The sequence below is a fragment of the Sorex fumeus genome, unplaced genomic scaffold (assembly GCF_029834395.1).
Source record: "Sorex fumeus unplaced genomic scaffold, SorFum_2.1 ptg000043l, whole genome shotgun sequence".
NCBI classification, from domain to species: domain Eukaryota; kingdom Metazoa; phylum Chordata; class Mammalia; order Eulipotyphla; family Soricidae; genus Sorex; species Sorex fumeus.
Window position 1 is genome coordinate 9,828,880 of NW_026606100.1, and position 15,207 is coordinate 9,844,086.

Consider the following 15,207-nt stretch of genomic DNA (forward strand, 5'->3'; position numbering starts at 1 on the left):
AGTCCACAAACAAGTAGTACAATTTGAAGTTATGTAGATAGCACCTTTCTTGCATCTGTAGTTATTTCTGAAAGCAAACCTAGGGTTTGGGAATCTGTATCACTACAAGGAGTGAGGAACCTATCAGATATTAAGAAACAAAGAGCCATAGGCTTAATATGCTTTATTAACAGAGTTTAGTAGGTCACTACTCAAGGACCTATATATGTATCACTCTGGAAATTATTCACCATACCACAGTTAGATACAATGCTCTAATTCGTATTTGTTTTTCCAGCCCACCATAGTCCTGGCAAGGCATCAGGAAAGTTAAATTTTCTGATGAATGTGTCTTTTTGTGTTTTACAGAAAATAGTAACTAACAAAGACACCATTTGCCCTGATGATGGCAAAAGATATTGGTGACGTGGCTGACTTCAGAGTTTGTTAGCACTTTTGTACTGTGTTTATAGCCCTTGTCATTTCTCAAAATGAGGTCACCTGCAGAACTGATAAAAGCTGCAATTTAGTAGTAAACCTGTAAAAATGCAGAGAAATAGATCTTGTATCTGCTGTGAATTAGTAGGAAATCAATTATAGTTGTAAAGGCTCTGAATTCTAGGTATTTGGGGAGACTATGACTTTACAAGTTTTCCCTTTAGATGTATACCTAGCAGTCTTCCCTCCCCCACCCCATTTACTTTTCATCAAATTACAAACTCAGTTCATAGCCATTTGTTAAGTGTAGTTTTGTTTGTGTTTTTGAACTTAATATCAGAACTGTGGACATAGAGGGCCTTTGCAGGGAAGGACCTACTTCAATGTGTCACCCTGTGCAGCAGGAAGCAAGCCTCAGGCCTGCCATGTGGGTATTCCTCTACTGAGTTCTAAGCATGGCAGGTGTGAGTGAAGCTCTTGAGGACGTGTGTGAGTGCTACCTGACTATCCAACAATGCAGCTGACCTGAGACTGAGATACCAAGAGCACTGTGAGTACTGCCCTGGTGTCGTATAGTGCTACTGAGCATGGACTAAGATGCTGATGCGTTGGGGGCCTCCACAGGTGGCTTATGTGAAGTGGGGAGGAGAAAGATAGTTACTTTCTCCTGATCCTCTGTCACCCAGGACCTACAGTTACTGGGTATTTGTCTCGCCTCACAGAAAAGAATTTCAGGAGTAGACAAGCAGTGAAGTAAAGCAGATTTTATTTGGAGGTTTTGAAGGGAAGGAGGGAGAGAAAGTGGGAGAGAGTGGAGAGTAGTGCTCAAGAGAGAACCTGGGCTTCTCCATGAGTGGGGAGAGCCCCTACACACATCCCAGCATTATACAGGAAAGCATGAAAGTACACATGCCAAGAGGGGAGATGCGGGCGACACATATGCTCGGCCACATGGTCACAAGCAGCACATGGGCTCAGCCAGCATCTGCGCCATATCTAGCATTCTTCAAGCAGGCTCTTTAGGTGATTCAGACACGTCTAACGGTTTCAGGAGAATCATATTCTGTGAATGACTATAATTCAAAATTTAGCAAGAAACCCTTAAAGTCAGAAAGAAATGTATTTTCGGGCCCTAGCTGCTCTGCTGATTGTAATTTGTTTCTCTGGTAAAGGTAAAGGTAAAGGCCCTCCCGTTGATCGTCGATTTGCTCGAGCGGGCCCAGTAACGTCTCCATTGGAGACCTTGTTGTTACTGTGTTTGGCATATCGAATACTCTCGGTAGCTTGCCGGGCTCTCCGAGAGGGGCGGAGGAATCGAACTCGGGTCGGCCATGTTGGCCGCTTGTAAGGTGAACGCCCTACCACTGTGCTATCACTCCAGCCCTTGTTTCTCTGAGTGGCAACAAAATATTTTAGGTTGATCAGGGTTAAAATAATATATAGTCGAATATTTTCCAGGAATATTCAGGTTCCTCTGAGGAATCCACACTTTAAATGGAATTTTTAAAGAATCATTTTCCTGTTTTTTCACACACACAAAATTCTCCCTACCACTGTGCTATCACTCCAGCCCTTGTTTCTCTGAGTGGCAACAAAATATTTTAGGTTGATCAGGGTTAAAATAATATATAGTCGAATATTTTCCAGGAATATTCAGGTTCCTCTGAGGAATCCACACTTTAAATGGAATTTTTAAAGAATCATTTTCCTGTTTTTTCACACACACAAAATTCTAGATAAGTATGAACACATCTTTTCCACTGCGGGGTGGGGGAACAAATTAGCATTAGCTCTTATTTTTCCTCCCACAATAGCAAATGTCAGGCAGTTGTTCACCCTTCGCAATTCATGTTCTTTTATAGAGGGCTAACGAGAGGAAATCATGCATTGCTATGAGCCCTGTCAATTGTACTACCGGTATTATAACGTGCTCTGGAATAGCCGTACACATTTCCCAAAGGAAAATGTCAGAGGTGTGTGTTTGTGTGTGTGTGTGTGTGTGTGTATGTGTGTGTGGTGAGATGGGGTGGGGTGTGGTGGGGTGGAAAGAGAGAACACACAAAAACAGAGAAAGAACAAGTGAAAGAGAAACCGATCTGGCATTCATTATTTTCATTATAATTAACAAGGTCTGTATGTGTTAGGGATGTGGACAGGAAACCTGATAACCAGTACAATGAAGGGTAGCAGTCTTTTTGTAGTTCTTTATTCTCTTCTTTCCCCTCCTAAGTCAGTGCTTTAATTAGGAAAGGATAAAAAGTATAGCACAGCGGTACACGCGGCCAACATGGCCGACCCGAGTTCGATTCCTCCGCCCCTCTCGGAGAGCCCGGCAAGCTACCGAGAGTATTCGATATGCCAGACACAGTAACAACAAAGTCTCCAATGGAGACGTTACTGGGCCCGCTCGAGCAAATCGACGATCAACGGTAATAATTAATTTAATTCCCACCCCTCTCAGAGAGCCCGGCAAGCTACCAAAGCCTGGAAAGCTACCTGTGACATATTCGAAATGCCAACACAGTAACAACAAGTGTCACAATGGAGACGTTACTGGGCCCGCTCGAGCAAATCGATGAACAACGGGAGGACAGTGACAGTGACAGTGACTATACGGGTAAATGTTCACATGAAAAAGGATATTTTCTAGATCTGGCATTTGAGTATGATATTCACTGATGGTGCATATGGCTCTTTACTAGATGAAGAAAGGTACATTTATTCCTAGCTTGCTAAGGGATTTTTAAACATTTTGATTTATGAATTAACATAATTAACATAATTATTTAGATTGGTTAAATCACTTAGAAATCAATCATCACAAATTGACTTCTATTTACTTCTTTCTTTCTTTCTTTCTTGCTTGCTTGCTTGCTTGCTTTTTGGGTCACACCCAGTGATGCACAGGGGTTACACCTGGCTCTGCACTCAGGAATTACTCCTGGTGCTGCTCAGGGGACCGTATGGAATGTTGGGAATCGAACCCAGGTCAGCTACGTGCAAAGCAAATGCCCTCCCCGCTGTGCTATTGCTCCAGCCCCTCTATTTACTTTTTGATAATCCCATTTGCCTTTAAGTTTTGGAATGGCAAATGGGATGATCAGAATTGGAGCAAGTGATATGAAATAAATTTGTTATATACCTGCCAAGAGGGAAGCTGGGGGGTGAGAGAGAACCTGGGGACATTGGTGGAGGGAGGAGGACACTGGTGGTGGTTGGTGTTGGAATATTGTATGCCTGAAACAACTTGATCATGAACAACTTTGTAACTCAGTGTGTTTTAATAAAAACATTTTAAAATTAAAATTAATCTGAGGACTGAAGATCAAAAGGGGGATATTGTTGGTGGAACAATATCTGTATGTGCATATATCAGTTCCTATGATGACTACAGTACAACCATATCCTATCTTACACAGTACTTCTCTTGAATGAGTTTTCTTAGCACACATTAGGGAGGTTGACATGCTATCATTTTCTGGGAATTCTTAAACACCTTTCATACCTACCATACCTGTTCCTCTCACAGTGCCTGACACACAGGAATTACTCAAGAGATGACAATTGATTGAATGAATGAAATAAGGATAGGGCATGGAAGTCAGAGGGTTCTTAAGAACATGCTGTTTGCCAGAGCTGGAATCAAAACCAGAAATTTCCAATTGCTAATTGACTCTGGTCAAGCTTCTTAACTGATCTGGGACCTGGTTTTATTATTTAGAAAATAATGTAAGCAATAAATTAACTCACAGTATAGCATTGTTGTGATAAAAAAATAATAAGTGAAACTGCCCCCTGCAATACCCGGCACACAGTCGTTCATTCTTTTACAGTTCTTGTGTTAGTTATGGATTCACAGGTGCCAACACTACATTGCACTAAAATGGCTAGGCAGGCAGAGTTCCCAACAATTGTAGAATAAAAGATCTTTGCTGAATCTTTGAAAATAAAGTAACATTCTTATTCACTTCTTTCAGAGTCAATCATAAGTTAACTCTGAAAGAAATGAATAAGAATGTTGCTTTATTTTATATAATATATAAAGGTAAAGGCCCTCCCGTTGTTCGTCGATTTGCTCAAGCGGGCCCAGTAACGTCTCCATTGGAGACTTCGTTGTTACTGTGTCTGGCATATCGAATACGTCACGGGGGGGCTTGCCAGGCTCTGCCGTGCAGGCAAGATACTCTCGGTAGCTTGCCGGGCTCTCCGAGAGGGACGGAGGAATCAAACTCGGGTTGGCCATGTTGGCTGCGTGCAAGGCAAACGCCTTACCGCTGTGCTATCGCTCTAGCCCATATAATATATATAAAAGTTAATTTATATAATTTATATAATAGTTAATTATATTACATCTGATCCAGCACCAAGAATTGGAAACATGTCATATGACTATATAAAATGAAGGACTGGGCTTACCCAAAACTTAAAGGGTTATTGCCTAGAAATAGAGAAATTCTTATTATAGCAAACTGCTACTCAGAAACATATTATGCTGTTGGTATACTACAAGGGACCCATAAGATAGTTTGAGAATGAAGTATTCTGTATGTCTTCTTTTGGAGAGTTTTCCAAGCATATGAGAAGGTAACGGACTCTAATCAGTCCTGCAGTAAAGAATTCTGGTGCATCTTTCTGATTCCGGTTTTGACAAAGTTTTTGAATATGGATTGCTATTATCAGTCCATAATATCTAATAGTTGTAGAATTAATATTATACAGAAGAGGTATTGGAAAATACTTAGACACTGTATCTGGAAATTCTTTTTCTATGTCAGTGTGTTGGAGTGACAGCACAGCGGTAGGGTGTTTGCCTTGCACGCAGCCAACATGGCCGACCGAGTTAGATTCCTCCGCCCCTCTCAGAGAGCCCGGCAAGCTACCGAGAGTATCTCGCCCGCACGGCAGAGCCTGACAAGCTCCCCGTGAGGTATTCGATATGCCAAACACAGTAACAACAAAGTCTCCAATGGAGACGTTACTGGGCCCGCTCGAGCAAATCGATGATCAACAGGAGGGCTATGTCAGTGTGTTAATTCCTATTTGAGAAAAAAGGATGTGGGAGTCAATTTCAAGGCTTATATAATTGAGCCTAAAAGTAGCAACAAGAAGATTCCTCTCTCTTCTCTCTATTCCTTTTGCTTCTTCGTCAACCAAAATTAATTTCTTAGATTTAGTCATCACTTTCTTATCTAAATAACTGGCACAAAAATCATAATTTTCTTAACTAGTGAATTTTAATTGTTGGAAATATTGCCCCTGATCCCTGGCACGCTACCAAGAGTATCTTGCCCACATGGCAAAGCCTAGCAAGCTACTCATGACGTATTAGATATGCCAAACACAGTAACAAGTCTTTGGCATTGAATGGAGACATTCTGGGGAATTATTTTGTAGAGGGTTATATGCTGGAGGCATCTAGGGAGTAGAAACCTGGGATGTGTTTAACTGTCCTTAAATGGAAAACACAAAACCCTATAACCAAGATTATCTGGCACAAAATGTTAATCATGCTATAGATTAGATATTCTGAATATCTAATATTATATAGACATTCTGAACTATATTCCTAGTTCAGAATATCTAAACTTCATATAGTTACGGCCAGTTGTTCAACAATATAGAAATATTTATTGAGCATCTAATGCACACAATCATAGAGACAGGGATGGGAAGGATATGGGAGCAAAAAAGAAAATGGATAGAATATGTAGTTTAGTAAAGAAAATCAGTATTAAATAAACATTTAGATAAATTATAATGTTGATAACTATATAAGAACATGAATCCCTCTTTAGAAAACAAGGTATGAATATAGGTTAGTAGTTTTCATGAAATAATGAAAATTATATAAATGACATCTGCCTCCTTTAAGGCTATGAGAAGTCATCTCAAATTATTTTTGTTTTTAATACACTCTTTGAAAAAATAATGTGTGTTATCCTACCTGGCTTAATATTGTTGAATTCTTTTTCAATCATTTCTTCAGAGGTGGATAGCATTAGGTTTCTCACATATAGTATTTTCACTGATGACATTGTATCTTCATCGACTTCTACTTCTGGTTCTGCCCAGTCTACTGCAATTGGATGGCCCCATAACTGAATTCTTCCTGTTGAAAAGGATCACAAGTAAGATTAATAGAGAAATCAGATGATACCTCTTTTCAGACTGATGATTCGAAGCAGATCTTTGGAATCTTGACTGAGCAAGCAGACCAAAATTAAAAGAGATGATTTTTGATTTTAAGGAACATTACTTAAGAACTGCTTATTAGGCAATTCTATATGACAAGTAGCTTGTTTTAATGATTGATTATAAAGAGAACTAGGATGTCGTTGAAATGAACTATAAATGAGGCAGCCGTGGACATATTTGGATGTTAAGATTGTTGTTAAAGGTGACAAAGGGAAAAAGAAAATGAGTAGATTTAGGACCCAGAGATAGAGTAGATTTCATGAAGCAATAAGTAGGTCCCTAGAAAATATCGGTGATGCTGCTGGAATCTCTGGGGCCAGGCACCAACCCTGAACTGTACAAAAAATGGTGTGTGAGCCTGGGTCAGTCAGACTGAGACATCCCTAATTTCATATTTTTCTTTTAAACTTGATCAAATCTTGATCAGTCCTGCATTTGACTTTCTATCAGGAAATGGAAAACTGAGAATCCGCAGATTTTTTTTCCTTAATACTAATTAACAAGAGGTAAAGAGTAATGGAAGAAACTGGTGAGGGATTAAGGTAGTTTAGCAGAGGATTTGTTACCCCTGGCTACATAGCTTTTTCATTATTATGTTGCAATTTATTGAGTGTCTTGCACTAACACTATGTTTACCAGATGTCTCAGTGTCTCTGATAGTGACTCACTGGGGATGGGAGGACATTCTCATTTCTACAGGAGAGGAAATGAATTTAGGATTGCTTGAGTAGGTCTGTTAGACTTTTCTGGTCCTCTTTCTATCTCTTGTGTTTTTGGTTTCTCTATGTCCTTAGACATTGCAGAACAATGATGAAATGATGAGAAGAGAGTGAAGCCAACTCAGTTTCTAAATCTGATGGGAAATCTTGCTGGATTTTTATCAGTTGTTCCAGAATAAGCTATCCTCTGGAAGCAATGAAAAGTCTTAGAGAGAAAAATCACAATGTCTTAGTACTGGTGAAGGTTTTTTTTTAATTAAAAAAATTTTAAAAAAAATTTTTATTAGTGAGACATCATGAGGTACAGTTGTAGACTTACAAATTTTTGTGCTTGGGTTTCAATTATACAATGATCAAATACCCATCCCTCCACCAGTGCCCATTTCCCACCAGTATTGGTGAAGGTTTTATTGTTTATTTATCACACCTGGGAGGCAGTTATTTTCCAATCAAAATTTGTCTTTGTGTCCTTTGAAAGGCAGTCAGTAAAAGCTTCTGTGACATTGGCCTTCTGAAATCAGAACAAAGAACTGACCCTAAGAGGCTGGTTCTTTCTATCCCAGCTGGTTACCTTGTTTGCATTTCAGAGGAAATTTCCTTCACTCTTCTCATCTGTTCTCCCCTTCTTTCTCTTTTTCCTTCCACTCGTTTTGTTTTATTTCCATGTTTTCTATGTATCAGGCAGATTTTGCTGTTTTTCATATGGCTAGACCCCTAAAACTCCCAAGTAACCCTGGCTTTTGTAGTTTAGTGATTTTCTGCCTTGGTTACACACACCGCTTTACAAACAACTAAAATCTGAGGGTTTCTCAAGACAGAACACGCCCATCTCCTATCTACTTACAAAAAGAAATTGTTGAATTTGCAAAATTTTTTGAGTGGTGATGTTGGTCTTGGTAATTTGAAACTATTCACAGTATGAGTATTAGTACTACTAAAACTCAGGGCTTTGGGTTTTCACCTGGGAATTTGCTATTAAAAATTATTACTCCATCACTATCTCTTGGCCCCTTCTAATTCTAAAAAGCTCTTCAGTTAATCCTCATATATGACCAAGTTGAGAATTGCTGTACTAGAGTATTCTCTTTTTCCTTTTTTCTTCATTGGCACAGCAAAGCAGAGAAATTTCTACAAAGTATAGTTATTTCCATAGATGTCTCTGTGAAGTTCAAATGATTTAGGAATAAAGGTTTGAAGTCAGAAAAGTTCATACATTAGAACAATGATTCTGGCTAAGAAACAATCATCATTTTTTGCTTGTTTAAACAAGGATAATAAAATTACCTACTTTCTAGGGTGTTGTAAAGTAAAAAGAAGATTAAGCATCTAAGGTTCTTAGTTTATAGTTTTTAAATAGTAATTCAATAATGAACTCTCAAGTTTTGCTTTTGGTCTATTTTTTGTATGTTTACTGTCCTCAAAATATATACTCTGAGAGAAACCATTAGGCATTTTTTTCCTTTTCATGTCTTTTAGAGCAGTCTCAGTTGATACCACATTGAAATGACCTAAATAGACTCAAAAATACTGAAATCTGGATTCTACCCTCAGAGATTATTTTGATAATTGTCGTGGTTGTGATTTGGTCCTCAGTCACATTATTATATTATAAAGACCTTAGGAATTTCAGTAAGGCAATTGTGTACCTCTGTTTTCAAGGAGAGAGATATATGTTGTTGATGGAAAGAGATTTTTTCATACTGAATGGTTCCCATGGCATTCCAATTGCTCATCCCTGCAGCTGAATGACAAATATCATTAGCTAAAAGGTAGAGCAATGGTTGATTAATAACATCATCTGGGAACTTAAAAATTTTTTTTTTTAAAAATTCTACATCCCAGGGGCTGGAGAGATAACAAAGCGGGTAGGGCGTTTGCCTTGCATGCGGCCAAGCCGGGTTCAATTACCAGCATCCCATATGGTCCCCTGAGCACCTTTAGGAGTAACTCTGGAATGAAGAGCCAGGAATAACCCCTGTGCATCGCCAGGTGTTACCCAAAAAGCAAAAACAAAAAAGTTCTTCATCCCAGAGAAGTAGATCCCATTGATTTTAATTTCAGTCAAGCTCCCTCAAAGGAGGGAAGAAAAATTTTAGTTATTTGTTTGTGTTTTAGGGCCACACTTGACTTTGATTGGGGTTTATTCCTGAGTGTACTCAGGGGTCCTACTGTGGGTGCTTGGGGAACCATATGCAGTGCTAGTCAGCCATGTGCAAGGCAAACATACTACCCACTCTACTATTTCTATGCCCATCCCCTGCCATTGATATTTAAGGTAAAATTTGATTGATCATGTTTAAATACCTTCTCAGATGACTAATATTTACAGCTTATAATGGACACTCATTGATTTAAATCAATGGTTCTCAAGCTGGTAGTCTAGGAGCAGAAGCATCCTGAGTGCCTGACATAGATGCTAATTATCAGGCTTCACACCAGACCTGCTGAATCAGTAACTTGGGGTGGGAGTGGTGACTCAGAAATCTGTGCTTCCAAATAAAGGGTGTTTGGAGGATCCTCCCAGGAGAGGAGATGCATGTTGAAAGTAGACTATGGACTGAACATGTTTGCCACGCAATGCCTCTTTTGCAGACCACAACACCCAAAAGGAGAGAGAGAACACAAGGGATTGCCCTGCCACAGAGGCAGGGGGGATGGGAGGGATGGGGGTGGGAGGGATATTATCCATGGTGGTGGAAAATGGGCACTGGTGGAGGGATGGGTATTTGATCATTGTATAATCTAAACCCAAGCACAAAAAATTGTAAATCTAAAACTGTACCTCATGGTGTTTCACTAATAAAAAAAAAGAAATCTGTGCTTATACAAGCCATCCAAGTGATTCCAGCACAAGCTAGCAGTTGTCCAGAGCATCCTGAAAATGCCTTGATGGTTTTACAAGGAGAATTCAATAGTTCTGTTCCATAGGCACCTCAACTAAAATGCATTTTTTTTTTGTAGACAGCCTCTGCTGTTAATAGAGTAGCCGAGGAGCCAAGAGATCTCTTGTGAAATTAATTTTCTCTGTCTCCAGTCTGAATCAATTAAGAAGGAAAGCTTCTTGTTCCTTGTGTTTCTTAAAGATCTCCCCATTCTTTAAAATCAGACTCTCTAGAGGATTCCAGTTACCAAAATCCATTTTGTTGTTTTGTTGTTGTGGAATCTATGGTGAAGTAATAGGGAGAATGTCCAAATGACTCACAGACTTTACTTTCAGGCCTCAGTAGAAATAAAATCATTTGTTCTTTCTGTTTAGTTTCCTATTGTTTCTCATATTGTTAGTATGTTGATAAAGTGGTTTGAAGAAAATCTTACTGGAAAATAATTCTACTCAGCTGATGCCAACTCAAGCAGCCATGGGCAAGGAGGGCTGCCTTGGATGGTGGTGAAGGACAGTGAATGGAGAGAGCAATGCAGCCTACTATAGAAGCCTAAGCAAAGAGTAATTTGTAGGGACAAGTTGGGATTTGGAGGTGGAAGCATCACAAACTGCTTCAGAGTTTCTGAATCCTGGGGACTTAGCCCTGCCTGGTCTGCTAAATTCAAAACAGAAAACAGAAGCACTTTCTGTGGGTCAACATGTTTTTGTCCTTGAAGAAAGGATAAAATGATAGGATGTTCACATTCTTCAGGATTACTGATTGATTGGAGCCTGAAAATAGTCTTCCTCTCATTCAGAACCCTCTTCTGTTATTGAGCCCTTCTTCAAATGACCGTTTTAACAGAAAATGAAAGTGGTTAAGGTGGACTCAAAAAGTTGGAGCAAGGTTTTCAAGAAAGTGATGACTGATTTGGGCCTTTGTATACTATAAGCAGAGAGGGAGAAAGCCATTATTCTAGTGTGTGTGTATGTGGGGGCTAGGGGGTAGCTGGGGGTTAACAAAATTAGGAATAAAGAAGACAGAAATGCCTATAGCACTAAAAAGGACGTTAAAAAATTTTTTTTCTGATAAAAAGGGAGGTAGTTTTCCAGAATCTGGAAAAAACCTGAGTGCCTGAGAACAGATGACTGGTTAAAGAAACTTTGGTACATCTACACAATGGAGTATATTATGTAGCTGTTAGAAAAGACGAAATCATGAAGTTTACATACAAGTGGTACTACATGGAAAGTATCATGTTAAGCGAAATGAGTCAGAAAGAGAGGGACAGACATAGAAAGATTGCATTCATCTGGGGAACATAAAGTAACAAAATAGGAGACTAACACCCAAGAGTGGCCGAGATTAGTACCAGGAGTTTTGATCCATGGCTTGGAGGCCAGCCACACATTCTAGGGGAAAAGGGAGCTCAGATAGAGAAGGGAGCACCAAATAAAGGGTGTTGGGAGGATCTTCTCAGGATGGGAGAAGTATGCTGAAAGTAGACTATAGAGCAAACATGATTGCCACTCAATGCCTTTTTTGCAAACCACAACACCCAAAAGGAGAAAGAGAACAAAAGAGAATGCCCTGCCACAGAGGCAGGGTGGGATGGGGGAAAGGGGGGTGGGAGGGATATTGGGACCCGTGGTGGTGGAAAATGGGCACTGGTTGGAGGGATGGGTGTTCGATCATTGTATAATTGAAACGCAAGCACAAAAATTTGTGAATCTACAACTGGACCTCATGGTGTTTTACTAATAAATTTTTTTTAAAAAGGGAGGCAGTTTTGTTTTTGTTTTGGAAAGGGAAACAAATATAGTTGTAAGGGTCTGGGGTCATGGATGAAAATTCTTGAATGACAGACTCAGAGATTATCTCCTATAGAGCAAAGAGTAGGATAGTATTGATGACCTGATGAGTGAATGAAACCATTCAATTCCTTAGAAGATAGAGATCTAATTCTCAATTGTCAAGAAAGGATGACATAATTTGGGGGGGACGCAAATATCTAATAACTAATAGGCAAAGGGTTTATTACATTAAAGAGAGAAAAGGACTGGGAGAAAAATAAGATCTTGAGAAAACTAGTCTAAGATTTGTAATACAGATCTTTCTTGTCCTAAAATGGGCCTAAAATTTTAATTTTACGTCAAAGCATTTAAAATCAAAATAACAATATAGATAATCTAGTAACATAGACTTTCTTAGTCCATCTCAAATATGATTAGAACACTTAGGTTAGTCATAGTTGGGAAATATCTTGCAACACAAAGTATATTTTATAATCATATGTTGACTGTCTCAAATAGTTTATCATACTGAAATTGAAAGAGGGGATTCCCTAGTTAAAAATTCAATTCAGTTTTAGTGAGTGTGTATTTTTGCATAATTATAGAGTGGAAAAATTGTTAAATCAAACCACCATAAGTTTGGATCCATCTGTGTACATATTTGCATATAATTAATGGTCACCCAAGAACTGAATCAACTGAAATTTTTCAGTGGCAGAACTACTCCTGATGAATAAGAGAGGAGTTGAAGAATGAAAATGTTAAGGCTAGGTTACTGAGAGACTAACTATGCCCTATGGGGAGTTTAAGTGAAGATATTCACCCTTTCAGATAATCTGACCATTTGAGCAGAGGAAGTAGTGAATGGAAGTGTCTCCTTTAAAAATATGTAGCTCCCAATATTTATGTGTTTTCATTTCGTGATGCATCATGAAAATGTTGAAAATATCTTCTACAAGCTCAGAAGTCATTTCCTAATTTAAAAAAAATTCTACAGGCTTAATCCTGATATTGACTTATCTTGATTTTTAAGCATGTACAAAACTATTCTGGATGCTGTTGTTTTTTGTTATTTGGTTTTGAATCTGGTAGTTCTCCAAGTACATTTTCAAGCATTCTTGAAAATCTTGCTTCTAAACTGTAATCCATCATTTTTGAACTTCACCTAACATCTTAGTTTGTAACAGTTTTAGCAAATAATTTGTGATGAGGAGGGACTTCCAAAAATTTTTCTTATATTGATCTGACTGAAGAAGTGACTTGGTGGAGATGATGGAAGTTACTCAAATGAGACCTACCTTGTGGCCAAAGCACCTAATAAAGTTGATTTTCTATGATGAGCTATTACTTTTACTCATAAGGTAAAGGTAAAGGCCCTCCCGTTGATCGTCGATTTGCTCGAGCGGGCCCAGTAACGTCTCCATTGGAGACTTTGTTGTTACTGTGTCTGGCATATCGAATACTCTCGGTAGCTTGCCGGGCTCTCCGAGAGGGGCGGAGGAATCGAACTCGGGTCGGCCATGTTGGCCGCTTGTAAGGCGAACGCCCTACCCGCTGTGCTATCGCTCCAGCCCTTTTTACTCATAAAATTGGGTAGAAATGAGTAGACACTAGGGACAGAAAATGCAACTCAATTACCATTGGAATAATATAGCATTTGCAGAATTATTTATTCATTTATACTGGACAATGAAACCCATTTTAAATAAGCCTGCTTAGAAAGTTTCATAAAACAACAATGCTTGACCTTAAGAAAAGTAATGTAAGGATTCATAATAGTTACTATAGCTTAAAGTTCCAGATTTCTTCAGAACCTATCAATTTAGATATAACAGAATGAGTAGAATGCAGAGGATAATTATTTTTCAGAACTAGTCTAAAGCTTCAGAAAACTGACTAGCACTTAATGTAGCACTGTAGCACTGTCCTCCTGTTGTTCATTGATATGCTTGAGTGGGCTCAGTAACGTCTCCCTTGTGAGACTTGTTGTCACTGTGTTTGGCATATCGAATACATCATGGGTAGCTTGCCAGGCTTCGCCAAGTGGGCGAGATACTCTTGGTAGCTTGCCGGGCTCTCCAAGAGGGGCGGAGGAATAGAACCTGGGTTGGCCTTAATGTATAAATAAGAATGAAAATTTAAAAGTAACAACTGGTGCAAGGAACATAGGCGGCTGCGATTGGTCGGGTGGAGTTAGAAGTCTCTTGGGTGTGGGAGGGGTGCTGACCTGGAAGAAGTTTCCTCCTGGCCATGGCTGCTGCCCGATGACTCTCATATTCCACAAAGGCAAAGCCCCGGTTTTTGGTTTTATCTGCAGCACTTGGGTAGACGATGACATCAACAACTCCTTCAGTGACTTTCTTCATCTCTGATAAAATTTCTTCCCTTTTTTTGGTTTTTGGAATTCCCCCGACAAACAATCGACAGTTGTCCACACTGGCACACACCCCCAAGAGTCTCCCATTTCTGCGAAGAAAGCAGAAGCTTTATTGATGAGAATGAGCAGGAACTTTATTGATGAGAAAGAGCAGGAACTTTATTGATGAGAATCTTGTCTCATTATGTTTTATTAAGGCAGAGGCTGAAAATCTCTAAACCAGATACGACCTGCAGATATGGAATGCTTGATTTTCCTTTTTTTTTTTATAGTATTTTTGTACCAGTTGTGGTTGCTTTTGAGAATTTAGAAGATCTATCCACACTGACTCTACATGAGAAAATTTAAATTATCATGGACTGGAGAGATAGCACATGAATTAAAGCACTTTCCTTACACTTGACCCCACACTGGCTTGACCCCAGCACCTCTTGTGGTCCCCCAAGCCCCACTAGAAGGGATTCCTTGTTACAAAGTCAGGAGTGAGCTCTGAGCACTACTGGAGATGACCCCCAAACAAAATCCTTTTTAATTTAGTCATTATGATTTGCAAAACTGCTAATAATAGCGTTCCAGGAATACAGTGTTCCAACACCACAGCCACCACCCGCATCAGCGCCCTGCAGTGTTTCAAGGCCACCTCCTACCTCATATCACTTTTTTGGTAAACTCAGTTCTGTCACCCAACTTTCAGGATATGCTGCCATTGAACATTTGTTATGCCCTAGGCTCATTTTTTTTTAAAAAAATAGAAGTCATTTGAAGTCCAATAGCTTCTACTATTGTCTTTAGACTAGATATGGAGTCACTGGTTATTTTTAACCCTTACCGTGCCCCAGTGCAGT

At 39.3% G+C, this 15,207-nt stretch overlaps 1 protein-coding gene across 2 annotated transcripts in view; it reads right to left on the reverse strand.

The window, feature by feature from the left end:
- A1CF (APOBEC1 complementation factor) overlaps positions 1–15,207 on the reverse strand; it is an 87,660-nt gene that overhangs the window by 20,520 nt on the left and 51,933 nt on the right. For both annotated transcript variants that reach the window (XM_056120632.1, XM_056120631.1), the window contains exons 5-6: positions 14,213–14,451; positions 6,362–6,526 (exon numbers count right to left, since the gene is read on the reverse strand). In XM_056120632.1, the coding sequence (XP_055976607.1) occupies positions 6,362–6,526; positions 14,213–14,451 (404 nt within the window). The remainder of the gene's footprint in view (positions 1–6,361; positions 6,527–14,212; positions 14,452–15,207) is intronic.